Source organism: Phoxinus phoxinus (genome assembly GCF_949152265.1).
Source record: "Phoxinus phoxinus genome assembly, chromosome: 11".
In the NCBI taxonomy this organism is placed as follows: Eukaryota; Metazoa; Chordata; class Actinopteri; order Cypriniformes; family Leuciscidae; genus Phoxinus; species Phoxinus phoxinus.
Window position 1 is genome coordinate 28,152,850 of NC_136886.1, and position 27,874 is coordinate 28,180,723.

At 36.5% G+C, this 27,874-nt stretch overlaps 4 protein-coding genes across 10 annotated transcripts in view; 2 read left to right on the forward strand and 2 right to left on the reverse strand.

Moving 5' to 3' along the window:
* The window catches only part of marchf7 (membrane-associated ring finger (C3HC4) 7), a 32,208-nt gene extending 25,705 nt beyond the window's left edge, over positions 1 to 6,503 (forward strand). For 2 of the 7 annotated variants that reach the window (XM_079628215.1, XM_079628216.1), the window contains exons 8-12: positions 1,725 to 1,894; positions 2,372 to 2,475; positions 4,280 to 4,381; positions 5,033 to 5,081; positions 5,459 to 6,238. In XM_079628215.1, coding sequence (XP_079484341.1) covers positions 1,725 to 1,894; positions 2,372 to 2,475; positions 4,280 to 4,381; positions 5,033 to 5,081; positions 5,459 to 5,565 — 532 coding nt within the window. In that variant the 3' untranslated portion in view covers positions 5,566 to 6,238. Of the gene's footprint in view, positions 1 to 1,724; positions 1,895 to 2,371; positions 2,476 to 4,279; positions 4,382 to 5,032; positions 5,082 to 5,458 lie in introns of all 7 variants that reach the window. The other 5 variants (XM_079628212.1, XM_079628213.1, XM_079628217.1 and 2 more) reach the window with 4 other exon arrangements.
* A 279-nt stretch (positions 6,504 to 6,782) lies between these two features.
* Positions 6,783 to 14,067, forward strand: fam171b (family with sequence similarity 171 member B). The gene is made up of 8 exons (XM_079628219.1): positions 6,783 to 7,120; positions 8,741 to 8,974; positions 9,262 to 9,354; positions 9,534 to 9,689; positions 10,713 to 10,883; positions 11,045 to 11,158; positions 11,330 to 11,453; positions 11,618 to 14,067. Exons 1-8 carry the CDS (start codon positions 6,934 to 6,936, stop codon positions 12,849 to 12,851), a joined length of 2,313 nt encoding a protein of 770 aa, XP_079484345.1. The 5' UTR covers positions 6,783 to 6,933; the 3' UTR covers positions 12,852 to 14,067.
* A 612-nt stretch (positions 14,068 to 14,679) lies between these two features.
* Positions 14,680 to 20,287, reverse strand: zswim2 (zinc finger, SWIM-type containing 2). Its single transcript, XM_079628791.1, has 10 exons — positions 19,965 to 20,287; positions 19,811 to 19,887; positions 18,550 to 18,590; positions 18,164 to 18,392; positions 17,711 to 17,849; positions 17,505 to 17,617; positions 16,502 to 16,586; positions 16,216 to 16,298; positions 15,861 to 16,038; positions 14,680 to 15,629 (listed from the first exon to the last, which is right to left on the reverse strand). Exons 1-10 carry the CDS (start codon positions 20,112 to 20,114, stop codon positions 14,985 to 14,987), a joined length of 1,740 nt encoding a protein of 579 aa, XP_079484917.1. The 5' UTR covers positions 20,115 to 20,287; the 3' UTR covers positions 14,680 to 14,984.
* Positions 20,288 to 22,051: 1,764 nt separating this feature from the next.
* On the reverse strand, positions 22,052 to 27,868 carry LOC307006953 (potassium/sodium hyperpolarization-activated cyclic nucleotide-gated channel 1-like). The gene is made up of 11 exons (XM_079628500.1): positions 27,683 to 27,868; positions 26,973 to 27,168; positions 26,762 to 26,863; positions 26,538 to 26,675; positions 25,681 to 25,842; positions 25,501 to 25,585; positions 25,127 to 25,248; positions 24,876 to 25,007; positions 24,509 to 24,740; positions 23,648 to 23,810; positions 22,052 to 22,586 (listed from the first exon to the last, which is right to left on the reverse strand). The coding sequence occupies exons 1-11, from the start codon at positions 27,787 to 27,789 to the stop codon at positions 22,583 to 22,585; spliced, it is 1,443 nt and encodes a 480-aa protein (XP_079484626.1). The 5' UTR covers positions 27,790 to 27,868; the 3' UTR covers positions 22,052 to 22,582.
* Positions 27,869 to 27,874: the final 6 nt, after the last annotated feature.

Consider the following 27,874-nt stretch of genomic DNA (forward strand, 5'->3'; position numbering starts at 1 on the left):
GCAATTTGATCTACGTCTAGTTATTGTGTAAAATGTTCTGTGTGTGTGTGTGTGTGTGTGTGTGTGTGTGTTTTAAAAAACATTATTGTAAATGTGCAGTCACATTAGTAAAATTTTGCAAGGAAAAAATGACCATTGTCAAGAGTGCAGGACACCTCCCACAGAAGTCACTTTCCAACCAAGCAGCTTTCTATTGGTCAACACAGCAAATCTGTGTAGGGATATCTTTCACCCTGCCCAGATTGCGTAGATTACTATTGAAATGACTGGATTTCACCTGAGGAAATTCACAGAACAATGGTAAATCTGACCGCACATTAAAGTTCACTCCAAGGACGATAACTATAACAAAGATATAGTTCTAAAAATCGTTCTAACACCTCGTCTACACCGGATTTGAGTGCCGTGACGCGACCATAAACAAAACTTATTATAAACGGGCGCTTTGTCTCGTCCTGTGTAGCTGTTGCGGCACAATGCGATGCGTCCGGTATAGACATTTGTGTAATTATATAAAAGAATAGTAGTTCACACCACAACTATAACGATTACGGAAGAGAGAAACTGTATCGTTGGAAACGCTTTCAGAAAGTTTTTTTTTCAAGCTGATGATCAATTAAAAACAATGACCACAGAAACCATTCCGCTTTGAAGCCCTCAAGCATTTAAAGTGACAGGTGACAAACCTCCAGCGCACGCTTAGAATAAACTAAACTATATTGTGCACTGGTGTGGACACTATTATAGTTCTAGTAATCTTTAGTTATCATTCTTGTTGTGCATTGGCCTTAACTTCTCATGATTTTTGTATGGTAATTTTAAGTTTCACTCAGCAATTCAAAAAGGTTGACATGACTGTTGTCTCAGATTTCTGCACATGTGTACGTAGTTTTAAACATTTTTCAAAAATGTTTTTGCTTTTTCACAACAAAATATTGGGTTAGTTGAAAAATATGGTTTTGAAGCACTCGCATATGGTGGTATGAAGTGAAATCTAGTGTTTGTGTTTTTGAATCCTATACATATCCTGAATATACATTACATATCAACATAATTCAAAGACAGGGTTCAATAATACGATTTTTTTCGCCTGGCCCAGTCAGATTTGAACTTCTGTTAGCCCTGTTAACATTTTACATGCCCTACTGTAAATGTAATACACTTTACCTTTTACTGTTTTGATCATTTTATATATATATATATATATATATATATATTCATTAAACAATGTACATGTACATTTAGTTTTAAATGTATAGATTAAAAAAAATACTATAAATTATACCACTACATAAATTCATCAATAGCCTGATGGCATGTAAAAAATGCCTCTAACAATATCATAAATCCTCCATGCAAATGGCAGCTAGATAACCTTAATTTGAGACCATAAGTAGAATTTACCAAATTTGATGGCGTTTACTTTTATTGTATATGAACACTGAAAACATGCATGCAACTATGCATGTTTTTTGGTTAATACTGGCCACAACCGGCACAACACCTGATGTGTGATGTTGATGTGGTTTTGTGGCACTGAAGTACACTGCAAAGTCTAGCTTCCACCTGCTCCTACATACCTGCCTGGTATTTCTAGTAATCCTGAAGATCTTGATTAGCTGGTTCAGTTGTGTTTAAGTAGGCTTGGATCTAAACTTGTTGTAGCAGGAGCACATACACAATTTATTTTGCAGATTATAACCACATCCGCTTCCTACTTTTAGCCTTCTGTTGGAGGATTCTGATGATGAGGAGGGTGATCTGTGCCGAATCTGTCAGATGGGGGAGCAGTCGAGTTCCAACCCTCTGATCGAGCCCTGCAAGTGCACCGGCAGCCTGCAGTATGTGCACCAGGACTGCATTAAGAAATGGCTCCACTCCAAAATCAGCTCTGGTATGGCTGTCTTTTCCTGAGGGCAGAAATAAACTAGGTCTTTATATAGTGTATATTCATTTGATTGATGTGCACTGAGAAAGGAACCGTTTTCAAATTTAGTCTGACAAAGGGGATTTTGGCTTCATTTCCCGTGCTGGTCAAAGTAATGCATAACACAGTGTGAACGCAGACTTATCAGATACAAGTATGAAAATCACAAGACAGGAAGAATCTAATTTATTTATGAACTTCTGAAGAACCTTTGAGACTGAGGTGGTTACTAGCCCTTACAGATGAGTACTGTGACGCTACCATAGTACAGTCCTGAATGTTTAGTACATGATGAATATGGTATAGTGTTTACATGGAGTTCAGTGATTTCTATGGTTCTGCCACTGTAGTTCAAAAACTCATTATGGGCTTAATTGGTTAAGATGTGAATTAGGCTGCTTAATTTTTTTTTTGTTCATCCCATATATCTGCTTTGATACACAGGTTCTAACTTGGAGGCCATCACTACCTGTGAACTTTGTAAAGAGAAACTGCACCTAAATATTGAGAACTTTGACATCAATGAGCTCTATCGATCTCATGAAAGGGTAAGTACATCAAAACAAGATACAAGCACATTGTTTAGATTACTAGTGAAATTGTGCATGCTCGAGTGCTTTACCAGTTAGTTATGGTTTTTAATGAATCTCTGAGGAACAAAAATTATTACATGGAATTAAGGCCTGGAATTAGGAATTCAATCCCAATTTTCGCATGCACTTTGTCTGTTTAGACCAATGGAGGGAAAAAAAACAGCAAAAGCAATATGCACTTTCTCTCTGACAGAAAGTGGGACTTATGGAAAAGCGGAAATACAGTGGTACACAAAGCAGCACTGCACAACTTTACATTTCTGACACTCTTATCACAGAGAAGAAAGGAAGTCAAACTGTAGTCAACTGCTTTCAAACAGACATTCAGATTTTTGTATTCACTATGGTGTTTATCAAACATCGGCAAATACAAGACAATAGAGTGAGTCCTGCATTCTTCCTCTGCAATTCACTGTCACTTGGCAGAATGCTCTGTTTGTGACCACCACCAATTTGTTTAACAGCAGACTCTCTGTGCATGTGACCAAAAGCATGTATTTTATTGGTGGTCAACACTTTTTGCAATGTGATTGAAACCCTCTTTGTACCAACATTTTTCGGCCTAACACAAAAGGGCTTTTCACACTTGAAGTAGTTAACCCTGGGTCATTCTAAACCCTGGGGAAATGGAATCCTGGTAATATTGCTTCAGGTTTCATAATACTATGAATAGTATGGATATTCATACGCTGTTGGTTTCACACTGTACATTTCGAAACCTTTAGTTAACATCCTTATATGCAGTGTCAGTGTCGTTGATTGGACGAATGCTGCATGTGACCTGTTTACATAGAGGTTCTTTCAGTGCGCATTCTCATATTACACTTTACTGACTGTACTATCAAGTTTTTTTTTCTTTTCAGACTATAAAGGTATAAATTAAACGGTCTCTTTTCTTCATTAAAGGCACACTATGCAAGATTTGTACCTTAATATAACAGCTTCGAAGTCATTTTGATGGTAAACAAATTTGTAGTAGGGCGAATCATCCCGATAGCAAAGCAGGTTTGAGAGGTGGCGCCGAAACCTGCGAGAGTCATGACTTGCTTTACGGCATGGCGTCACATACATCAACAACATGGAGCAGCCTCTATGGAAGACACTAGCACGCATTTCAGACTTTAATCATGGCAGAGTCGATGAAGAAAACTAAGGGGATCAGGCCGTGAGTGCAGAGACTGTTCTTCGTGAGTGGTTTTTAGTAACGTTAAATACAAGTACTCCACAGGGACACTAGGGGTAGCTGTTTGACAACTTAAACTGCATAGTATGCCTTTAAGCGCAGTGTGAAAAGCCCTAAAGAGGTACATGCCATCAGTGGAACAGGCATATTAACACAATAAATGTTTTTCACCAAACGCTCATCTTGGTGTGAACGGACCTTTAGAGACCATTCACACACATTGCTTTTTATGTTTGTTTATTTTAAAAAGCAAGCTTAAATTAAAAAAAAAAATTTGAACTATAATTTTAACTTGAGAACTGCATTTTTAGAACACTGTGTTGTGTGAGATGCTATAAAAGGTGTGAGATGCGAGCGCAACCGTCAAACGTCCATCTAGCGTTTTCATGGATTAAAAAAAACTTCTGTGTAAACGGCCCCTTAGAATAATAGCCTAAAAATCCCATCAATATTGATCAGACTCTGAACATGTTCCATATTACAGAGCCTTCACTTAAGAGACTTCAAGCAAGTAATGTTCACATCTATCTGTTATAATTCATATTTTTAATTTAGTTTGTGTGTTGGATTGTTCAGTCAGAGTATGAGTTCATCAGCTGTGGGCTGTACCTGGTGGTGCTCCTGCACCTGTGTGAGCAGAGGTTTTCTGATGTCCTGGGTGCAGTCAATGATGCTGGGGTAAGCCTTCCACGTCTTTCCTGTATTTTGTTCAATGTATTATCTGCAGGGTTCGTAAAAGGTTCTTAAAGTACTTGAATTTGACTTTTTGGAATCTATGTCCTGGAAAACCGTTGAAAACAGCCATATTTATAAAGAGGTACTTAAAAAGTGCTTGACTTATTTAGTTACAATATATATGAAATGTAATTTTTTTCTGAAAAAACACATACAATCTTTTCACGCAAAATTAACACGGCAGCCGGTCTAATAAACCCCCATCAGACCTTTTATCAATAAGTTTGCCAATATTATAATATAAAATGTTATTTATAGAACAATAATAGCCGTTAGAAACTTTATTTAATATATATATATATATATACATGTGATTAAATTCGTTGTATTTTGGATACCTTGCATCTGTAATTTGAGTTTAAAAAATCCTACAAATATTGTTTAAGTGTGATTCTCTGATTGTAGTCCTTGAAAACCAAAAAAAGTAGTGCTTAAAGTCCTGGAAATTCTTTTTACAGTATCTGTACGAACCCTGTATCTGTTAGTTCAAGTACAGTACTTTGGCTCCTGTGATGCGTCACTCAATATGAAAGTGTTGATTGCAAGCAAATGTTGTGATATGAAAACCAAAACGTTCTCCCCTCTCTCGCTCAGTTTTTCAACTTGGCGAGAACTCTACATGAACACATGGACAATCTTGAAAGTATGTTGTGATTTCTATTTATTTTGGTCCTGCACCTCTAAATCTTGTTAGTTCATTTATATAAAACTTGAAATCACCTTCTTTTAAATGCATAGGTAAGTATAGATTATAAAACCCAGTGTTGGTTCTGGTATTAAGTGTGCAAAATTTTCACATGGATGTAGTTAAGATTTGTTTGCATGGCATTTGTTTATTTATTCCACTAACATAGTCATATTTGGCTATTGAATGCACAGAGGGAATCATCAATGCCTCTGTTAAAAAATGCTTGCTTGCATTTAATTCTGCCTAAAAAGATGGCATCTGTCCCTTATTTTTTTCCCTCCATCCAATTCAGGTTTTTAATGTTTCTGCTTATTTCTTATGTTTGGACTCAGGTTCATATGCAGAATCTGATGAAGATGAGGCGGAGGACAGCAGACCGTCCATCAACTTCTGTGACTTGGAGGATGATGAGGAAGAGGAGGAGGAGGAGGAGGTTTAATCAGTTGGCAGGGAGGGAGGCGTGGCTTAGCAGTTTGTCTCTCAGTCTCCTCCCACTTGCTGTTTTCGACCCGTGTCCTCCTGTTTAAAGTGACTTTAGCCAACATCTGATTGGCAGCGTAACCACTGTCCCTAGCCTATCACAAGGCTTTCATAATATGCAGTTAATTCAAGTTTATGGGAGATGTTAGGATCCTGTTATGATTTTTATTTTATTTTTTTCTGTTTCACATCAGATTGGTGAGCACTCTAAAGCTTTCAGTTTAAAAAAAAATGTCCGGTGAACTGTTGACCACCATGAGTGCTTTAAAAAACTATGTTTAGAAGCTGGTTTGGGGAAAGAGAGGATCTTGGAAGATTCATGCTCTTAAACTGGTGGAGTTGAGGAACGTTCATCCGCTCATTTATACAGTAGGGCTGCTTGAAGAGGATGTGATGTTTGGTTTCAATGTCTTGATGATTTTAAAAAATAAGACCCTTCATTTCTTTTTGTTATTAACATACGTTTTTTTTTTTTTTTTTTTGGAGAATGGTTGTGATAAAATGTGGTCACTTTTCTTTCAAGAGTTTCTCTTTACAAAGGACCTTTTCCACAGTCTGTTTGTATGTTGTACATTAAAATTATGTAATTCGCTTGAATTATTACAATAAAATGGAGGTATTGATACTTCACAAAAAAAATCTGCTCTCTCTTTCAGACGTCTTGCAGCTAATGAAAAATTATTCTGTTAAATTTATGATATTATGAAATTGATTTCATGACTGGATGGTACCATGCAGCAAAGGTTTGTCTTTTAGTGGGATTATCTTTTATATTGGGGCTCTAATTAAATTCCATTTGTAGTGTTTTATAGTTTTGATGACTTGAATGCTTTAATGTAGTTGAAAAATGTGGAAAGTAGTAAAGACAAACATACACAAATATAGTGTGCAATATACATTATAAACATAGCATAAAATATATAGCATACATGTTTATAGCCTACATAACTCACAAATACTATACAAAAATAGGTTAACATGTATTTTACTATGTAGGCTATTAATATATTTTATTAATATTTAATTACGTTATACAAATCAATTAAATTATATTTGAAACATGTTTACCTACGCATGAAAAAACAAAAACATTGCGTAAGCTTTAACAAAGACGCAAAAAAACAAAAAACACTGAGCCAGCAGATGGCATCGCGTGAGCTATGACGCAACACGCGCACCTCACCCTCATCATCTAGCGCACCCTCAGATATTCATCGGTCCACCCGAGAAGCATGATGTGACCGTGACATACACATCCACCCGAGGACAGAAAAACAACAACATTCTCCTTCTCCGTGTCATTGAGTGCAGTTATGTCTGAGACGCCATGCCAGATCTTTCGGGGTGTCTCCTCCTCGCCGCGCTGCTGATTTTCTGCGAGGATGGGTACGTGAGGAGAGCGGAGGGTGGAGTGCTCTCCCACGGCCTCGCCTCGCTGTCGGAGGAGGACAATGCCAGCGACACACACACGTCCCCGCTCGAGGGACAGGCGAACGCGACGGTGCCGCCACCAGGTAACGGTCACGGCATCAGCTGCTTTCATCTTCAGCATCTTCTATATCCACATCATCAGCTGCGCCATGAGCTCCGCATGCGGTGTGCTTGCTAATAATAGGATGTTTTCATGATGGGGTACATCACAACAAAGGACATGGGTGCGCTTTTGACCGATGTGCTCGGTGTCTCATAACATTGACCTAACATGCATTACCTAGTATTTGTAAGCCTCTTCTACAGGGCCACTCGAAGTAAAACCACCTATTTTAGGCTTTTTATATAGGACAGTCATGTCCACATTTTTAAGAGCTGAATAGCTGATATGGTTGAGCTACATTGCACTGTTTATCTTGAATATGCTGTTGGGTTTAAGATTTAAGGCGAGATTATTACAGTGCAAGAATCTCCCAATACCTTAAAAGATAATAGGCATATAATAAAATACATTTACTGTCAGGAATTTTCTAACTTTTTGATGGCAAGACCCTCCAGTTGTGAAGGACCCTATAAAGTCAGCTATATATTTTAAGGTTAATTTTAGAAAAATAATATGTGATATAAATTGTTAATGTAGCCTACTAAAGCCAAAATAGATTATGGATAATATTATTATTAATACAAAATAATTTAGGGATGCACGATATCGACCACTGTATCGGTATCGGACAATATGTTCATTTTTGGTGGTATCGTTGTATAAAAGCCGATATATTAAAGCCTATAAATAATGGATAATTTCCTTCAGCTGAGACACTTCCCTTAAAAAATTCAGCAGACTCCTGTTTGAAAGCCCCTGCCATGTCTTAACGATTCGCATATGGGTCTACTACAGAGAATACACCATATTGTATCCCGTTATTGTTGCCATGTGCTACAGTAATTAATTTCCTGTTCTATTGTTTTGTTCAGTACCAGATCATGGTTGTAATAGTTTATGCTGATTTGTAACAGCGTCAAATCCATCATAAATCACAAATGTATTTATCATTATGAAATATCAGGGATCGAAGTTAAGACTTATGTGGCCCAAAGGCTTTCCCTATAAAATTCTGTGTTATTAAACAAATTATTGATTTGTATAATTTGTCTACATTATTTGACTAACATTTATATACCAGCGGTTATATTTGGTATGGGTTGAACAGTTTGGTTCTGCCATTATTTCATCCTGGTCATATTTTTGCGTTTTGGGCATCGAAAACAGGCTCTTTTTTTCTTCAGTATAGAGACATTTCAAGAGGTTCTTCAAGGTTTTAAAGTCTCAGCTTTTGATGCGCTCATCCGACATTTGGCACTTTGATCTATTTTTAAGTCACTCTGACTGAGCCGTGGGTCCAGTGGTCATTACTATTTCAATGCTAAGAGGTTGCCACCAGATTTGACTGTCACCAACCAATTTTATCGGTTTTGGCTGAACTGGTTTTTAATGCGTTGAGCAGTTATGCGAATTCACTTTTGAACATTGGCGTATATGGTTAACCTTAAACTCCTTTAAATTTGTTTAATTTTTAAATAAATATATCTTATCTTTATATTCATATTACAGGGGATTGACTCTAAATTTACCATTCAAGCGATGCCAAATACATTTTTTATTCATTCCCAGTTTCCCACTGAACCTGACCTTCTGTCTTTAGAGTCGCTCCTGACACTGAAGATTTGGGTTAAAGATGCATCTAGCCAGAGGTTCCTGAAAGGAGCTGTGGTGGCTGTGTTCTTGAATGGATCCCAGATACACTCCAGCCAGACTTTGGAGAATGGAGAGGTCACGGTCACTGTCCCATACAGCCTTGGTCTGACCCTCACTCTGGTGGCCAGCATGGAGGGTTATGTGCTCACCCAGCTGCCTTGGAAAACCACCAAGATGCCCAGTAAGTTCATAGCCTCTAAGATACCTTTCAGGTATATACAGTATTAATTAAGAGATACATGTTTGAATTATATATGATTCATCTTAATCCATGAATATTTTAGCAAGATAAGCTCAATAAATACCTCAGCAAGAAAGCAGTGAATCAATGTGACCTCACCCTGGCTTGTTGTAGAACACCCTAAGCCCTAAAAAAGGACATTTAAACATATGGAGAAATGCAACTAATGTGATTTAAATGTGATAAACCTGGCTACTAAAATTTTTGTTTTTTTGTTTTTTTCCTAGTTTTTTCTGTTATTACGATGTCCCTGCGCCCTCAAACACAAGGGAACATCTGGCTCTTTGAGGATACTGTGTTGATAACTCGAAAAACATCTGGTATGTCAATTAAATAATTTCTTATTCTATTATTTGATTCATTTCACTATTTTGAAATTAAAAAAATATAATCCATAATTGAATTTAGTACCTCCATGTTTACTGCATTGACCAACTACTGTTAATGCAGTGATACTGTGACACACTAAAACATTTCCACTGTTATTGACGTATTGCAGATCTGTCATTTCAACCGAGTGTCCAGTTTCCCAAACGTCTCCTCAAACTGTCTGAGAACACTACCATCTCCATGTTGTCAGCCTATCTGACAGCTCCAGCCCTGCATACAGAAAAAGACTCGAATTTCTTTACTCTAAACATCAACGGCAAAGGAGGTAAGATTAACTTTGGAAAAAAGGGATAAAATACCTATTGCATCTGGCATAATAATATAACCAGTTGCCTTGTCACATCTCTTGAGTAAATGCTGACCCTGTACATTTCATTGAGATGTTAAGGATCCATAAGTGAGTGGAGTATATTGTAGGCCAGTTTTAGTCAATGAATTCTACAAGCTCCATTATTGTGTTTTGACTCAATGCTGTATTGATTAGTTAATGTTATTGATCACAACATATTATTGATTAGGCAATATCAGGCCGCTTGGTTACCCAGATCAAATATGATGGCACATTTTACACACATTATTGATCTTCTAGTAGTCCAGTGTTTCTCAATTCCAGTCCTTAGGACGTAACTACCAGAATGTTTTTAGATGTCTCCCTATTCAACACTTAGAAGCTGGTGAGTTAAATCAGGTGTTTTAAAGGTAGGGTAGGCAACTTTTTTTTATAAACACTTTTTGTTATTCTGGTTGAAACTCTCTTTACATCCTGATATAAACCAATAATAGAAGTGGTCTACATATAAAACAAATTGCATATATCTTCTGTTGAAGTCCCAGGGTGGGATTTATGCTTTCAAAGCTAGCTTACTATTGCTAGCCGCTACACAATTCTACCCTAGCTTTTTAGTAGTAAGACATCTAAAACATTCTGGTAGGTGGGTCCCCGGCTCTGATGAGGCTCAATAACTTTTCTTTCATAATGGGGACTGGTCTTATTCACTGGCTGCAAGAGACAGCGGCCATGATGCATCAAACTCTCAAGCTAACTACATAATTTATGTGGAAAATGTTAGATGGCTGATGTACAATCTGTACAAGAACATTGGATCTATGAGATTAGAATGTCTATGAAGTGGCAAAGCTTTGGGAAAAACATGTAAGAACCCTTGATCCCGAGGAATGGAGTTGAGAAACATTGCTCTAGTCTAGACCACACACCCTTGAAACAATTTCCAATTCATTTTCTGCAGATTCTAAAATTAATCAGTTATCTTTGTATTACCAATTACAGGTTATAGGAATGTCAAGTTAAGTCCCTTGGCTATGATCAGTGTCCAGTTAGTGTCTAATGGAAAGGAGGTTGATGTCAAAGGACCCATTCAGCTAACAGTACCACTTCCCTACCACACCCACCTACGACCCTCCGACTCACTTTCTGCGTGGACCTTTGACATGACAATAGGTGATTGAAAAACTGCAATCATGCTAATTTAAAAGAGGTTTCAAATCTTTCATTGTTTTCTTTAAGTGGGGACTATTAACTATCAGCATTTTGTAATTGTCACACAAGGGTTGAGGGGGAGGATTGTGTCCAAAAGCACTAAATGACATATGTTATCACAGGTACCTGGGTAAATAAAGGTATAGGCACTGTTCAGATGGAGAAAAACGGCCTAGTCTGGACTTATGTAGCACCTCAACTTGGTAACTGGATTGCTGCACCACCACCATCATCAGGTAAGTATCAGTCATATATAGGTTTTGAATTAAAATAATTGTCAAGCCTCACTCATCAGCCCATATTTTTGCTATTTATGAATGAAGTTGCATTTCAGTTTCATACCTTCATATCTTCCAGACATCTGTTAATATGCAGCCCTCTAAACAGATTATGTTGTCTAAATCTAGGTTTTATGGGGCTTGCAAGCTCAATGGATTTCATTTCCTACCACACATACCTTCTTGTGGGTATTTTGGGAGGAACTCTTGTGATAGTCATCGGATTTTTATCTGTGATTGTATTTCACTGCAGGTAAGAGTTGATTAAGTCATGCAAATATCATTGTATCACTTTCTTATAAATACAACAGTGCCGGACTTATTTCATCTTAACCTGTTAATTTCAGTGAACTAAAGGCATTTTTCAACTCATTATTATTAAAGGGCAACTATCAAAATATGTATCTCATTTTACAGAGACTTAAACCATGAGGTCGGAAGAAAGCGATGGAATTCCACCAGGCTCACTGTATTGAAGAAAGACCAGACCACTTCCACCAGCTCTGATGAGGTTCAAGAACTTTTCTTTCATAATGGGGACCGGTCTTATTCACTGGCTGCAAGAGGCATCGGCCATGATGCATCAGGCTCTCCACGACACCAAGCCAACTACAACATTTATGTGGAAAACGTTGGAAGGCCGGTGGGCAATCTGTATGAGAACATTGGAGCTGTGGGATTAGAAAGCCTCAGAGCCCAAATGTCTAATCTCTACATTAATAGTGATGAAGTGGCTAAGCTTCGGGAAAAATTGGAACAGAATGGCTCACACCAGGGTGGTGCAGATAATTTCGTTTTCAAAGACAAGCTGTTCCACATCTACAACCAGCCTCTGGCTATTGTGCAGGCCCCAGAGCTGTTTAATTCCCAGGGACAAGCTGACCCTTCTGGAAGCAGATCTGCCACTTTCCCACGGAATGGTATGGAACATGGAGCTCCGACAGAGCGGAACTTAAAAGACAGTTTCACTCAGACGTTGCCTAAAGTTCCCCAGCAAGACGGTGACGAGCAGCAGGCTCTGGAAGGAGTGCAGGGCGCTACCGCTAACCCCGGGCTATGGGGCCGCTACAGTCATCTCCTGGAATCCGTATCTGTCCCAGGAACTTTGAACGAAGCGGCTAGAATGGGGCCCTTTCGGGGGGAACTCCAGGGTATATCAGAGCAAACCTTGCTTGAGTTCACCAAGGGAAAGCCGTCCATTCACCCGCCCCGGGCTTGGTTTGTGTCTCTTGATGGTAAGCCAGCAGCCCAGGTTCGTCACTCTGTGATCGAGCTTCAGGGAAGACATCGTCCGGGCAGCAGCAATGACACAAGCTTGGACTCTGGAGTGGACATGAACGAGCTGCTGCAGCAGCCTCTGCGGAAAAGCGGGGAACCCTCGAGTGCTAGCTTGGCTAAAATAAGTGGAAATCAAGAGCAGGACTTGAGCAGCAGTGAAATTGGGAGTCCTGAGGACACGTCCCTGAGGAACACCCTTGAAGGCAGTAGTGCAGCCATTCCCAACATCCCAGAGGACAGGGATGCAGGGGACACTTCCAGTGAGTCCAAATCTACCCCACCACCACGGAGACTGAGGAAGGTTCGAGACAAGAAGCCTGACAAGAAGACATCTCGACATGTGAGGGAGGAGAGACCGCACACAAAACGCTAACTGAATAACCTGTGTAGCTGTAGCTTTTTGGTGTCTGAAAATGGTTTTGATCAAACTGCCTTATAATATAAACATCAGGAAGAATGAACAAAACAAAAATGCCTGTCTTACCTTGTTGATTCCTGTGGCTATGCTGTATCCAGCATTTTGTCAGCAGTTCATTTGTACACAATTTCGCAACCACACTACAATGTTTTTACAAACTTCTTTGAAAGAACATATTTGTTTACCTTCAAAAGTACACTGTAAAAGTATGTATATATATCTATATATATCTAAGTATTTTTAAACATTAATGTTTAAATGCTTGTACACACAATGCTCTTATAGTGAGTCTGCAAAACTGATTTAAATGCAATCAGTTTGGCTCTCTTGGCTTGCTTGGAATAATTTTTTGTTCTTCAATTCAGTTCAATGTAATGCAAGGAACTGCCACACAGTGTCATAAACAATTATGAAATAAATTGTGGAAAAACTGAGCACTGTTATCATAAGCTATTAAGCTAAGCACTATATATTCTACAATTCAGAACAAGTTTTTTTGAGGGAGCGACAGGCCTTTAAGGTCATTTGCCGTTTTGACGCACTGTACTTATTTATTGTATTCTTGCTAGTCACATTTGCATGCTGTCCATTGTGATGCTTTTACCATTCAATGTTTTAATGTGTAAGAATGTAGTACCCAAAAACATCGAAAATATGTCTGGGGTTATGGCTTACCTTACCAAGTCCAATGCTGAAGCACAGCTGTACAGGTCATGAACCTAGCATATTAAGATGTTTCTTGTGCTAATGTGTTTTGTGTATGAAATATTTCTTCACAAATTGACAACATGATTATCAACTCATGTATTGAATGTGTTGGTGCTTTTGTAGCTTTATTATTTTAGACAATTAATTGTAACTGTTTGATTCTCATCAACAGTTACAATAAGACACTAGCTTGTTGTTGTCAGGCAGCAAATTTGCACCGAGAAGGGAAACTGAAATTGACATTTTAAATGAAGTATGACCAAGGAGAGAAGATTGCATTGTGTCAGCTGAATGTTTTTAAAGTAATTTATGTTGTATTGTAGCATTTATTATTTCAATATCTGTAATATGTTTTACAATTTCTCAACACACTGGTTTAAATGGCTCAAGAGCCATTCCTGGATGCTTTTCAGTACAACTTGTAATCTGCCTTTTTGTGCACATTTAATAAAGGTACTTGACCAAAAATACTTGTGAGTTTTAAGTACCCAGAACTGATACGAATAATGCATTTTATTTTAGCTTTTTTTAACAATATAAATAAACATTCAAATAATAAATATGAGGCAATAATAAAATGATTGTCTCTTATACAATTATAAATGTAAAAATGCCTCATTTTTATAAATTACGATTAATCTGAAATCTTTGCCTGTTTTCAGCAGAGGTTGAGGATTGAAGGATTCTGACTGTAATTCAGTGAATGTTCAACTAAACACAAGAAATCCAAACATACTTAATTAGAACATTCTTGATTTTATTAAAAATGAAGTTTAAAGGATTAGTTCACTTTTAAAATGAAAATTCTGTCATCATATACTCACCCTTAAGTTGTTTCAAACCTGTATGAATTTCTTTCCTCTGCTGAACACAAAGGAAGATATTTAGAAGAATGTCAGTCAGTAACCAGACAGTTTTTGGTTCCCATTGACTTCCATAGTATATTTTTTTCCTACTATGGAAGTCAATGGGAACCAAAAACTGTCTGGTTACTGACATTCTTCTAAATATCTTCCTTTGTGTTCAGCAGAGGAAAGAAATTCATACAGGTTTGAAACAACTTAAGGGTGAGTATATGATGACAGAATTTTCATTTTAAAAGTGAACTAATCCTTTAAGGCACTCATGTGGACTATAATATTAAAAAGCCCATACTAAAACTATAAAGCTATAAAATTAAAAACGGACACCTGAGCCTCTAGGTGCTTCTCTGTTTTTAGCCGTAGTTTAATGAAAGCTTTTTAATATTACACATGTGAGCGCTTTGGATTTCTTGCTACCCAGTAGAGCTATTCCTAACACCCATGGAGCAACGTACTACCATTATTTTTGAATTGCAAACCAATTCACTTTGCTCTTGTTTTCTCATGACTGTGTCATCTAGAGATGAAGATCCTTCATATCCAGCCTGTCTGGCCTAGGTCTCTGTCTTAAAGGATCTTTCTTCAGTGGTCTGATCCTGCCGTAAGCTGGTGTCATGATAAATGGCCCATTAATGCCCACAATGAGTCTTTGCTGGTCATTCTGTGTTCTGGGCAATGCTGACTGGACATTCAAAGTTAGACTGACTGTTGAGGGACTATTTGGAAAGGATACTCTCCTCTCAGCCGGTGCAGTTATGGCTCCTGATAAGCCTCTATGAAGAGAACTCTTTTCTTTTGTATGATTGTGTTTCATGGTGGACGTTCTGGTATATGGTTCTATATGGGAACTATTGATGCAGAGGCCCCGGAAGCCCTGAGTGAGTGAATCCACCGAGGAAGGATTACACACAGATGGTTCAGGTGTCACTGTTCTCAACAGAGATGGAGCACAACCTTTCTTTCCCTGCAAACCAATGCCTGGTAGAAAGAACGCAGAGAGCTGTTCATCGGTACGCTTGCTCTGAACATCACTAGATGGAGCCAGAGATCTTTCTGTTCTGCTACTTCGAGGATTCCATGTAAGAGGATTGTAGATGACCTGCCAGTCCAGTGGGCAGCAGTTAGACTTTCGGAGCACTGGATCAATACAGCCGGTATGGAACTGGTTCAGGTTCAGGAAAGAGAGGAAAATAGATAATAATTATATCTTGCACTATGTACAATTATTTAGCTAATAGTTTGTCTTATTTATAATAAAGTCATGCGAGTTTGGAAAGACATGAGTGTGAGTAATTTTGTAGAAAAAAATAAAAAATATTAAAATGAGTTCCTAATGGCCAGCTTTATCAGCATTCAACCCACCTTAAATGAGCTGAACTTGAAAATGTGTTACCTTGTGTTTGCAGGGAAGGGTTCTGACATGCTGACCCAGTTGAAATCTTGAGAGGCAGATTCTACATTGAGATCCTGGATACAGAAATCTGGAGTCTTTCCGAACCCTTATCGTCGGCAAACTTTTTATTACATAGTTCGGGACTATATCACATGTCACACCAGACATGCTTCTGGAGCTGTAAAGTAAAATAGAGTAAAATGTCTGGATAAATTCATATATATATATATATATATATATATATATACTGTATGTATATATATATATATATATATACACATAGAATATGTATACATAGAAATTCGACAATTAAAAATAAAAGAACTGGACAGAAGCCATGAATGGGCAGACGAACCTACTACCCATTAAATGGTTTTCCATTTTCTGTGTTTCTTCAGAGTTGTGAGGTCCTGCTGTCTGCCATGGCTGACATCTTTTCTGCACAATTATAATGAAAAAAAGGATGAGTATTTTGTTAACGACCTAGGGAGCTAGAGTGCTGATTGAGATGCACCTGTCTGAATGTGCCATATGTAAGCTATTTTCTAATTGATGCTACAAATAACTACTTTCTGCAGTTATGAATGGCATCATCATGTTTCACATGTCATGTGAAACCCAAACCTTGTACAAAAACTCACCATTCGAACTATGAAGTAATGTTTTGGATGGACTCTTCTCGTAAAGCAATCCTCACACAGGTGGAAATAACTGCACTCTGTGCACCTGTGAACGAACATCAGACGTAAGATGCTGCATATGACACACTATCTAGCATTAGACAGAATCAGGATAAATAGCTGGTCAAAATTTTTTTTTTTTAAATACATTGAAAAGTAGCATGAACAAATATACTAATACTTGTATTCACCAAGGATGCATTAAATTGATCAAGTGTGAGAGTAACGACTTTTACATTGATGCAAATTTGATAGAAATACAAAATTATTTTTCAAATATATCTATTCTTTGGAAGAACTTTCTATTTATCAAAGTATCCTGTAAAAATGTATCACGGTTTGCACAAGAATATTATAATACAAAAATAGGTAACGTAGGTGACGTTAAGGTGACGTAGTTACACGTTACTACATGTACTTGTCTTGCTATTATAATAGCAGTAAATTATTCATAATTACAGGTAACTAACCCAAAACCAAACCCTAGACTAAAGTGACTATAGTAAGTATATGTAGTTACGGTAAATAATATTACTCAGTACTTATTTGACTAAGTACAATGTAACTATATCACTTTAAAATAAAGTGTAACCCAAGAATGTAATAATATTACACAAGAATGATTATAAGAAAATAATAATAATAAATGAAAATGTTACTTGAGCAACATGCAATGATTTCTGAAGGATCATGTGACACTGAAGACTGGAGTAATGGCTGATCAATTTTCAGATTTGCCATCGCATAAATTCATTACATTTTTAAATATGTTAAAAAAAGAACAGTTAATTTAAATGGTATATTTAACATCAATACAGTTTTTATTTTAATTTATGATCAAAAAAATGCAGCCTTCAAGCGTAAGAGACTTCTTTTAACGTTTAAAAAATCCTACCAACCTCAGACATTTGAATAGTATTGTATGTCTGCGCTGATTTGTCAATGCTATATAATGGTTGCCTACTTGAAACATTTGCCGATGATTGGACAGGCCCTGCAGATGTTACACATAACACCCAGATGTTTGTCCAGACAGTCCCTCTCGTAGTAGGTTAACAGTTCACCTGCATTTTTCACCTGTCAAAAATAATAGTTAAACCCAAGATGATTTAAGCTTAGACAAAAGATAGAAATAAGTCATTTAAGTGACTGGGTCTTGTAATGATGTACCTGTTCAATTAGCTGCTTAAAAGTGCCGAAGTCTTCTCTACAGAGTGGACACTTAAGCAGGGCACATGGGTCTCTCTTTGTTTGGTGAGCAGCCCATACCTTCATACAGGAAATGTGGATGTTGTTTCCACAGCTGAACCTTTACAATGATGCATAGTTACAACGCAACCAGTCACAAACCGCAACATAGAAATTGTGTGTCAGTAAGGATCACTACTATCTTTTTGGGTTTAAATGGAAAAATGTGATGCATTTGGCTTTAAAAAAGATGGAGTCAAAACGATATTTATAATACATTTCTATGTTAAAAAATGCATTGATTCATTGATCAATAAAACATATTCACTTCATAGTTAATACAGTATTTACCATGAAATTCAGACATATATTTAGAAAGTATCCACTTAATTTCCTGAATAATCTTGATTTCTTGATTTTAAAAAAACCTCTTACTTGCAATAGGTCACAGGCAATTTTTTCAGCAAAAGTTCTTCTTGACAGATTGGACATATATCATCTTTCCCTACATCTTTCTGTCTGATTCCTCCGTCTTCCTCACTAGGCTCAGGACATGAAGGGCCTGCTGAGTTCTCGCTTTCATTGGGGGGTGTAGTTTTGGTCACATGAAGCCCTTGCAACAACTCTAGGATATGTCTCTCCGCAAGACCGTACTGAAAACAGTCTGAAACAGAACCAGTGACCCAGTGACTCAAGTGACCAGACAGACAGTTACAGCTCAAACATTAATGTATATGTGCCTTTATGTACAACTGTTTGGAGGATCTTACTGGAAAGGGTTGCATTGAGTGATAACACTTTGGGGGGGGTGGTCTACTTACATTCGTGATCTCCTGGTAGTCGGAATTTACGCATTAAAATCCTAAAATAAAATGTAGATGTAAGGTAAGGTAAGATTATGTCTCAACATGCAAACGGTGAATGTGTTTCTTCAACAGTGAGCACTTTTCTGTCCAAGGGGTTCATTTTTATTAAAACTAACTAATTTAATTTCATATGAAGGTCACCTTAAAACTTGGAAATGTTATACCATGCCTATAAAGATAAGTGATTTCTGCTACTTTTTAAACGCCTTTCATGTATAGATTTTGTTGTTGTCTCCTTGACTTTCATTTCAAATTCCATCATTTTAAACAATCTATCAATCTAAAGAAACAAAAATATACCATTTCAATATGTATTGGGAGAATATTTGTTTTTATTATTATTTTAAAGTTTTAACAAAACCTGGTTGCCAAGGAGTCGACAATGAAAAGCATGATGGATATAAAATATGAGACGTGATGTGTGATTAAATATGACAGACATTATGTGCCTGAATATTTGTAATTGTGTCATATTGTTACTTGCAAACAGAATATTTTTATTGTGTCTGGACTAGGGATGCATAACGATTAATCACAATTAATCTTTTGCAGAATAAAAGTTTTTGTTTACATTATATATGTGTGTGTACTGTGTAAAATAATTATGTATTAAAAAATATTTACATGTTTATATACATTTTTATATTTAAATATAATTTATCTTATATAGAATTATAAATACTTAATATATAAATATATTTCTTTCTGAAAATTATACATGCATGTTTGTATATTTATATATACATAATTATTATACACAGTACACACACATATATGATGTGTAAACAAAAACTTTTATTCGGCAAACAATTAATTGCGATTAATCATTATGCATCCCTAGTCTGGACTAAATATTTTTTTAATCAAGCTGTCTAATTGTGAAAATGTTAGTAATTGTGTGTAGGCTACTTAAGTTAGATAAAAGCTAACTGTTCGCTTTAGCAAAACAAAGTTGTTTAAAAAGTAGGCTGATTTCTTGCACAATGCAAACCATAATTTCAGTTGTGTTGGAAATGACTGTCACTGTAGTGGAAATGTTTAGTGAATGATAAAAATGGCAATTCTTATGAGATAAATGTTTACAAATTAAGTAAACAAATTAAGCATGTGACAGAATGTGAAAAGTGTGTTTTAACAAATAGTTTACTTTCTAAATGTCCACAGGGTAAAAGTGCCCATTGTTGAAGAAACTTTTCAACACCAAGCATTTATTTACCAGCAGATGTGTGTGCAAAGATCCTTCTCTTTCTGGAAGGTAGGGCAGGTACACGTGTGTGGATCTCCCAAGCACACCTTAGATATGAAATAACATTATTAAGTTGCACAAAATATACAAAAAATGTATCAAACAAAAATCAGTACAAACTTACTTTATAATTTTTGCTACCCCCCTCCTCTTTCAGTAGAAATCCAATCGGTCCAAACTCTTTGAGGATGAAAATGGTGGTATTCAGTGCTCGATGTTGGTGTGAGATGACCGCATCACTCACTGCTTTCCGCCACATTGTTTTCCGGAACATTATTAAATTAATTTTGTTCAAAAATACGCTTATATTATTAGCTAACTTTTTTCCATGAATGATTAAGACTCAAGACGTATCATAAAAAAACTCATTCGTAATATGAAAACGTTGGCTGGCCTGGCACTCAGAAAATTTTATATTAGTAGCTCGATCTTGAATCCGGTGTTGCTACGTTGTATCGGTTGTATCTGATGTTTCTATAGCAACAAGCCAGCCACGCTGAATAAACAGTAGCTGCTACGTATCACCGCTTGATGGCGATGGCTTTACAAGTCTCTGTGGTCACTGGTCAACTCCACTGGCGCTAACCTAGGCTACTATTCTCGGTCATATCTGTTTCTGTAGTAAACAAATGTTTTTTTAAAGAATAATATGCTGTTTAATCATCATTAGTTGACAGAGACACTGTTAAAAGCACACAGTTAGGAGCTTATTGTTAAAAGGCTGGCCCTTTCCTTTACACTCATATTCATACTAATTTATGTCATCTTGCAAAATAAAGAAAACATGTTAGCTATATGTTAGGTATCTTGTATAGTTAACACTTTAACTTTTTGAAGATTCTGTTGACTACAAGTAACTTTGCAACTATCAACTAACTCTCATTAGAGTATTACTGTCTGCTAAATATCTGCTAACTTTTTATTGTGATGGTCACCAAACAGACATTCTACTGACTATAAGTAACTTTGCAACTAAATGTCAACTTATTCTAACCCTAACTCTAACTCTACTAATACTCTAACACTCTAATGAGAGTTAGTAAAGCTGCTTTGATACAATCTGTATTGTGAAAAGCGCTATATTCTTGACTTGACTTGACAATGAGTTCACGATTCTTTCTGCCTGTCGGGCTGCAGCAGAGAAGTTGTTTTATCAACATTTATTCACGAGATCTTATCATGGTTTATGTATTTATTTAAATGTTATTATTTCGGTCTTATTGAAAGCTGGATTGCTTTGCTGTTTATTGATCATGTGCACTTGATCGAATGAAAATCCGATCGAAATTATTTGTAATAGAGCTGACACTTTGAGTTTTTAATGGGTTATGTTATAGCCCTACGTGGTTTTTAATGTTTATAAAATATCTGTAGTGACTGCATGATCATATCACCGTATTATTTACCACCATGCGAGCCACAAATTAAAGCTTGGCGAGCCTCGCAATCAGTAACACTGGTTTGAATGAATGAATGACTCACTTATTAAGACGGCCACTTGCCGCCACCTATTGGCGGTTTAGTTTCATGTTTAAAAGTATCATTGCATTTTTTTCTTGTATATTCAAACATTTATTTAAAACATTAATCTCATAACATTAGGCTATTTATAGCAGTTGCAATTTTGCAGTGTATAGGCTAAATTATTTAATTTGATTGGTAACAGCCCAGTTTTATTATTATAGGCTAACTGAATTTATTGATCAAACGTAATAATTTGACATAACACATGAAGTATAGCCTACATTTAATAAGGTACCTTTATAAAGGTAAATAACGCCCTGTAGTAAATATCACAAATATGCAGATTTAAGTATGTAACAGCTGATACACTGAGAATATTGCTTCAGATCAGAATAAATGAAAACATAAATTAAATGTAAAATTATATTTATACCCAAAAATCATCACAGAATAAAATATGGTTATTTTCCATTGATTATTCAATATCTGTATGTGAATACTAGACCTACCTGGAAATCGTATGTGTTTATTTAATCGGTTTCATTGAATCTGTTTCATCTTTATTCTATTAAATTTGTTTTGGCCATCGCTTAATTATAACCAGGATATAACTATAACATTTGAACTTTATAGTTGACTATAGTAAACAAACTCCTTGATTATAGTAGTGTTGCTGTGGTATCGAAAATGTCACTGGTAGGCCTTGTCTGTAGCTTATTTATTTGAATAATGGGTCAAAACAACAAAAATATTAAACTCATTTTATTGTTAAAATATACACTGCTGTAATGAGTGGGGGTGGGGGTTCATTTAAAAACAGTCACAAGGCTGACCAAAGTGCTGTACAAGCATAAGCTAAAAATCAAGGGGAAAACAGCTAAGAAACTATGTACAGATTTAAAACAGAAAACAGTGAAGTCAAATAGACAAAATCAAAATTAAAACATACAGAGTAGTGACATTAACAAGTATTAAAAGCTAAGAAAAAAATGGGTTTTCAGCAGAGATTTAAAAATTGATAGAGAAGGAGGAGCTACTCTAAGTTGTGCCGGCAAGCTGTTCCACAATCTTGGCCCTACTACCGAAAAAGCTCTGTCTCCTCTACGTTTGAGCTAGTATAAGGAACAGTGAGTATAAATAGATCACTAGATCTTAGGTCACAGGATGGACTGAATGTAGAAGTTCAGACAGGGGGTGGGGTGGGGGGGTTGGCGGGCGCCAACACTTATCTTGGATACCCTTCAGCAAACAGAGACCCCTGCTTGGAGATACAGCTCATCACCTTTAATAAACAAACACAAGTCTTAAAATCATTATGACATTGAAATGTTCTAGATTGGCTTCAGTAATCTGTATGGTCTTCTTATGAAAGATTCATCAGTTCGTGTTATTAGTCTTCGTAATTTCGTCACATCCTACTTTTTTTCTAATATGATATGTAATAAAGGTTCTATTGTGTATATCAAAGCTCCAATGATGCTGATAGTGACGATTCTCTCTGACCAATCAGTGTTTTACACGTCACATTTTAGTATCGATACGGTTCACTTGGATCCTCACCCGACGACGTGATACTATTTAACCGAACCGTACCAAGCCGTACCATGCAATGGAAAAGTGCCATTAGTTTTGTCGTGGCCACGAGATATTAATTTGTGGGAACGTCATATTAACTCGTGGGAACGTGGTAAGTCGTACCACAAAATCATTTTGTCGAGTTAACGACATCCTTATATCGTGGCCTTGAGATCCTATGTTGAGAGAACAACATTTTTCTCATGACCATAAGTTAAATGCGTAAACAACCTGTGCAACCATAAAAATAAATAAATAAATAAATAAAGACATGATCAGTGAATGGATTTAAGAGGCTGTGAGATGGGATGGATACATTTTTTTTTTCTTTTAGGCCTATATTATTTTATAACTTATTGATAATAACAAACTTAATTCGAATGCTGTCTAAAGGCAACATCACGTGCAATGCAATAGGCTATAATATAGGTTAATATAATAATTTCTTAATTCCGTCCTTATTTTGTCATTCTTAATTAAAAATAAATATGATTATAGGCCTATCCATTTCTGATAATTCCAGGTTGCTATGGTCACACAGGTTGTTTGCGCATTTAACTTGTGGCAACGAGAAAAATATATCGTTCCCTCAACATAGGATCTCGAAGCCACGACTTTACATTGTGTGGCCACGACATAAGGACGCGTTACCTTGACAAAATGATCTCATGGCCACAACTTATTATCACATTCCCACAAGTTAACTAAGTGAACCGAACATGTCCCCTCCCGATGACTGTACAAAGCAAATCATAATGCAAGACTTACTTTAGATATTTTTTACGTTGAGCTTCTTCCCTCAGTTCGTTCACAACATGTGGGAACTCTTTCTCAATCACCTGAAAGTCTTCTAATGACAGGGTGAAAACGCTGCAGGTGGTCAGAGCAGAAAATGTGGCCAACTGCCTTTCACCAAACAGGAAGCCGATCTCTGCAGAAACACAAAACTTCTTAAAATGGGTATAGGCTGGTTGTTTAAAACACATTGGAGTTTCACAGCAAAGATTATCTGACTGACCATCTGATCAATACTGCACACAAAACTGGGAAAACATTTTCTTGATCTGGCAAGCACTGTAATCTAATTTTGAGCATTTTTGAGTGTGAAACTCATGTAATTGACACTGTTGTCACGCTCTCACACCACACGTCTGTTTTCTCATGCAGTGAAAAACATTGCGGAGTAAAGAGGACACTGACAACGTGGCGACAGATAAGAGGTTCCTTTTGATATTATGTGTGTGTGTATATATATATATAAATCAGGCAGCTGAAACTAATTATATAGTGTCAGGTGACTGATTTTTTAATTTTTTTATTGCAAAATGTTAATAAAATTTTGCCCATGCAGCTCTTTATAAGGTTCAATATTTAGGCATGTCCAACTTTATTCACATTCATACAGTATCAGCATAATGTATATAGCAGATCGAGGCATGCAGAAATTCAGATATTATAAACATTAACATGATTTTCTGTAAAGCTGCTTTGAAACAACATGTATTTGAAAAGCGCTAAATTAGACTTGACTAGCACTGCAATGTGGACCAGACTTGCCAGTATATGCCATACTCTACACAAGACTACTTCTCAACTGAATCACACAACAGTAAGTTTCTCATACATCACCTCCAATGTTATCTCCGTCACCCAGCTCCATTTGGAAATCCTCGTTCCTCACAAGCACCCGTCCAGAGTCAATGATGAACATTTTGTCAGGTTGAGCATTCTGATGAATGATGATGTCACCTGCATTGAAGAACTCATGGTCCAACTTAATCAAGATGGCTTCGGTGAATTCTTTGTTAAGCAAAAACATGTCTTTGTGTAACAGGTTGGAGCATATTTCTGCCATAATATCCTTTGAAACAGAAAACATAGCACTATTAAAAATTGTTTCTATAAAAAAATACAGTTTGAGCCAAATGATTGTTTGAACAGCAGAAAAACGTATTGTGTGTTATCTGAAGTTTATATTTATGAATCAATTAGAAACCTTTCTGAGCTGTTCTGACACGGTGTCAAGGATGTTCTGCTTATCCCAGTGCCACTTGTACTGGGCAGTGGTACGTTGGCGCAACACTCTGGGCAGCCTTTTGAACATTGTGGAGGATTGTAGCTGGTTTATCTGAAAAATGTATATATCATGGCATAGTATCATCAGAACTGCCTTGTATTTATTTGCTGAATAAACAAACTTAACAAATACTAACAGCTTTAATTTGAACTCTTAAAATTCACCCTTACCTTGTATGCATTGCCAGTCGCAGACATGCTCCCAAATGCTGTGATCAAGCAAGAAATAAATGCAGAACACATTATAAATCCAATCACCATACTTACAATAGCTATCCACCGTTCATCCACACCTAAAAAAAAAGAAAAGAAAAAGGGAATCACTTTAGTTCAATGTAAAGTAACAGCACATCATAGATTAAAAAACTTTGTCACAGGTTTAAAACAAAATCCCAAATCATGATTGTAAAAGTGATGCTGGCCTTAGCAAACGCCACCGATTAAAGTGATTTCAGGAGACATTTTTCTGCCCAAAGACTGATTATAAGATTGATTATCATTTCTCAAAAAAATTATTAATGTTGAAAGAATGTTGTGCGGTGTACGTTTTGGTGAGTCAAATGATGTCCAGGTCATTTGAGATAAAGCTCTAAAGGAAGCATAGGAGTATTTTTCCCCGATCGAGGTATTCTGCAAAATGTAACAGACAAAAAGGAAGACATGTTGAACAACACATCAATCATGTCAAATAAATGCCAGCATAAGCAATAAAAAATTAGACATACCTCAATTTTCTTTTCTACAACCCAACAGTCTTGGGGAAACTCTTCCATTAGAGAAATGAAGTACTGAACGCAAGTGTTCCAGTGCCAAATGAGGACCATCATCAGGAAAACAAAGGCAAGCCTGCATAACTTCTTGACTTCTTCAAGCTGTACATCAGACACCTAAAATGACAGATAATATAACATAAAGTCTCCATAGAACAATAAGGGTGTATAAAATACAACCAAAAATGTCCTGTTGCTTGCTGGTTTATCGTGTTATGATAGATGAGGAAAAATGTGAGAAAGTACTACAAAAATGATCTCAAAAATCCTTTCATCTTATTTATTTATTTATTTTACATATTTTTTTTAATCTTATTATTAAATACTATTTTAGGCTGTTTGGGGTTCTTGAGTTGCTATATTATTTTTTATAACACAAAAGATGATATTTTGTAGAATGTTGGTAACCAGGCAGTTGACGGCACCCATTGACTTCCATAATAGGAAAAAATATACTAAGGAAGTCAATAGGAGTGGCAACTGTCTGGTTACCAAACGTAAATATCTTCTTTTCTGTTGAACAGAAAAAAATAAACTCATACAGGTTTGGAACAACATGAGGGTGAGTAAATTGTGACCAAGTTTTCAGTTTTGGGTGAACTATCCCTTAATTAATGATCAGATCATGGTTTTCTGAAAAACTAGAGAATAACAAGTCCTTCTTTGTATACCTTTTAATATGACAGCCTTTTTATTGGAGCCTTTATTTTTGCGCATTTGTCAAGTCAAACTTTGAAACAATGTAAAGTTGTTGCATATGGCCATTGATAATTTCTTGCATAAACATGACGGTGAGTTGTGCTGAAACTTACACTTTCCAATTCAAAGCAGAATCTCAGAAGCTTTGGCACACGGAGTAAACGGATCAAACTGAGAATCCTCACAAACATGAGCATCCGCACAAACTTCGAAGCCACCAGTGAAGTAGTGTCAGCGTGATAAAAATGCTCCTGTGGTGAATTGGTTGAACTGTAAGAAGAATCTCTACAATTTAATCAGTGTGAGTGATATTAACTTAACTGATGAATATAATTACCACAATAATAATGATAATGTCAACCGGAAATGCAGCCACCACATCAGGAACAAACCAAGACGTGAAATAATCCTTCCTTATTAATTTCGGATCAAGGATGGCCTAGACAGAAACAGGAATGCATTGAATCAATTTTTTACCATATTTTAGAAAGGTAAAGTAATTAATAATTAATATTACACTATACAAGATAATGAAGGCACATTCATACCTGACCGTCTTCACTGAAAATGCCCATTCGAAAATTAACGCCAACATCAACACAAAACATGATGTCTGAGAATACATTGAAAGCCACCCAGTATGTGTGGGCACTACCATGCATGTCCTCAGAAAATGCCATGTCCAGTGGAATTGTTATCAGGTTCACAAATGTTAAGACCACCATATACACAAGATAGTAGTGCCTAAAAGACAGGAAAAGGCACATTTAACATTTCTTTTTAGATCACTGTGATGGCATTAATGGCACATTGACAGACAAAATAAGACATCAACGTTACATCCTCATGACAACATGTGTATTTATTTAAATGATAATGCCATAGAAGACGTTAAATCTTGAATTACCAGCAAATAACATAACAAAGTATCATTAGTAGCCTAGTATACACGTTAGGCCTATGTTTTAATTTCAATTGCAAGTGTAACATTTTATCGTAACATTTTATATTAACTTACTTGTATTTATTTAAGTTGAATCGCGTGTATTAAAAATGTGAAATATGCATTTAAATTGTGTTTGTTTTTATTAAGATAGGCCTATTATAAACAAATATATATATTTGTTCAGTGTAATCAGTGTTATCTTCTGTCATTCATGTTCACTCAATAACCGTCCTGAATATTGTTAATATGAAATATGGTGAGCGTTAACGTTAGTTTCCACGAGGGAGGCTAACGTTAGTAAGTCAGTGTTACCTGAAGTGACTCCTTGGGTTCAAGACCCATTTGCTTTCCTCTTTTTTCCCTTCATTGAGATCTTTATCCAGGGGGTTAACCGCGATTACCCAAGATGATTCGTTCATCGCGACTGAGATTAAACAATATGATTCGCAGACTGCAGATGCGGTTAGTCGGTTAATTTACACGTTATCCTTATTTCTGTTTGAA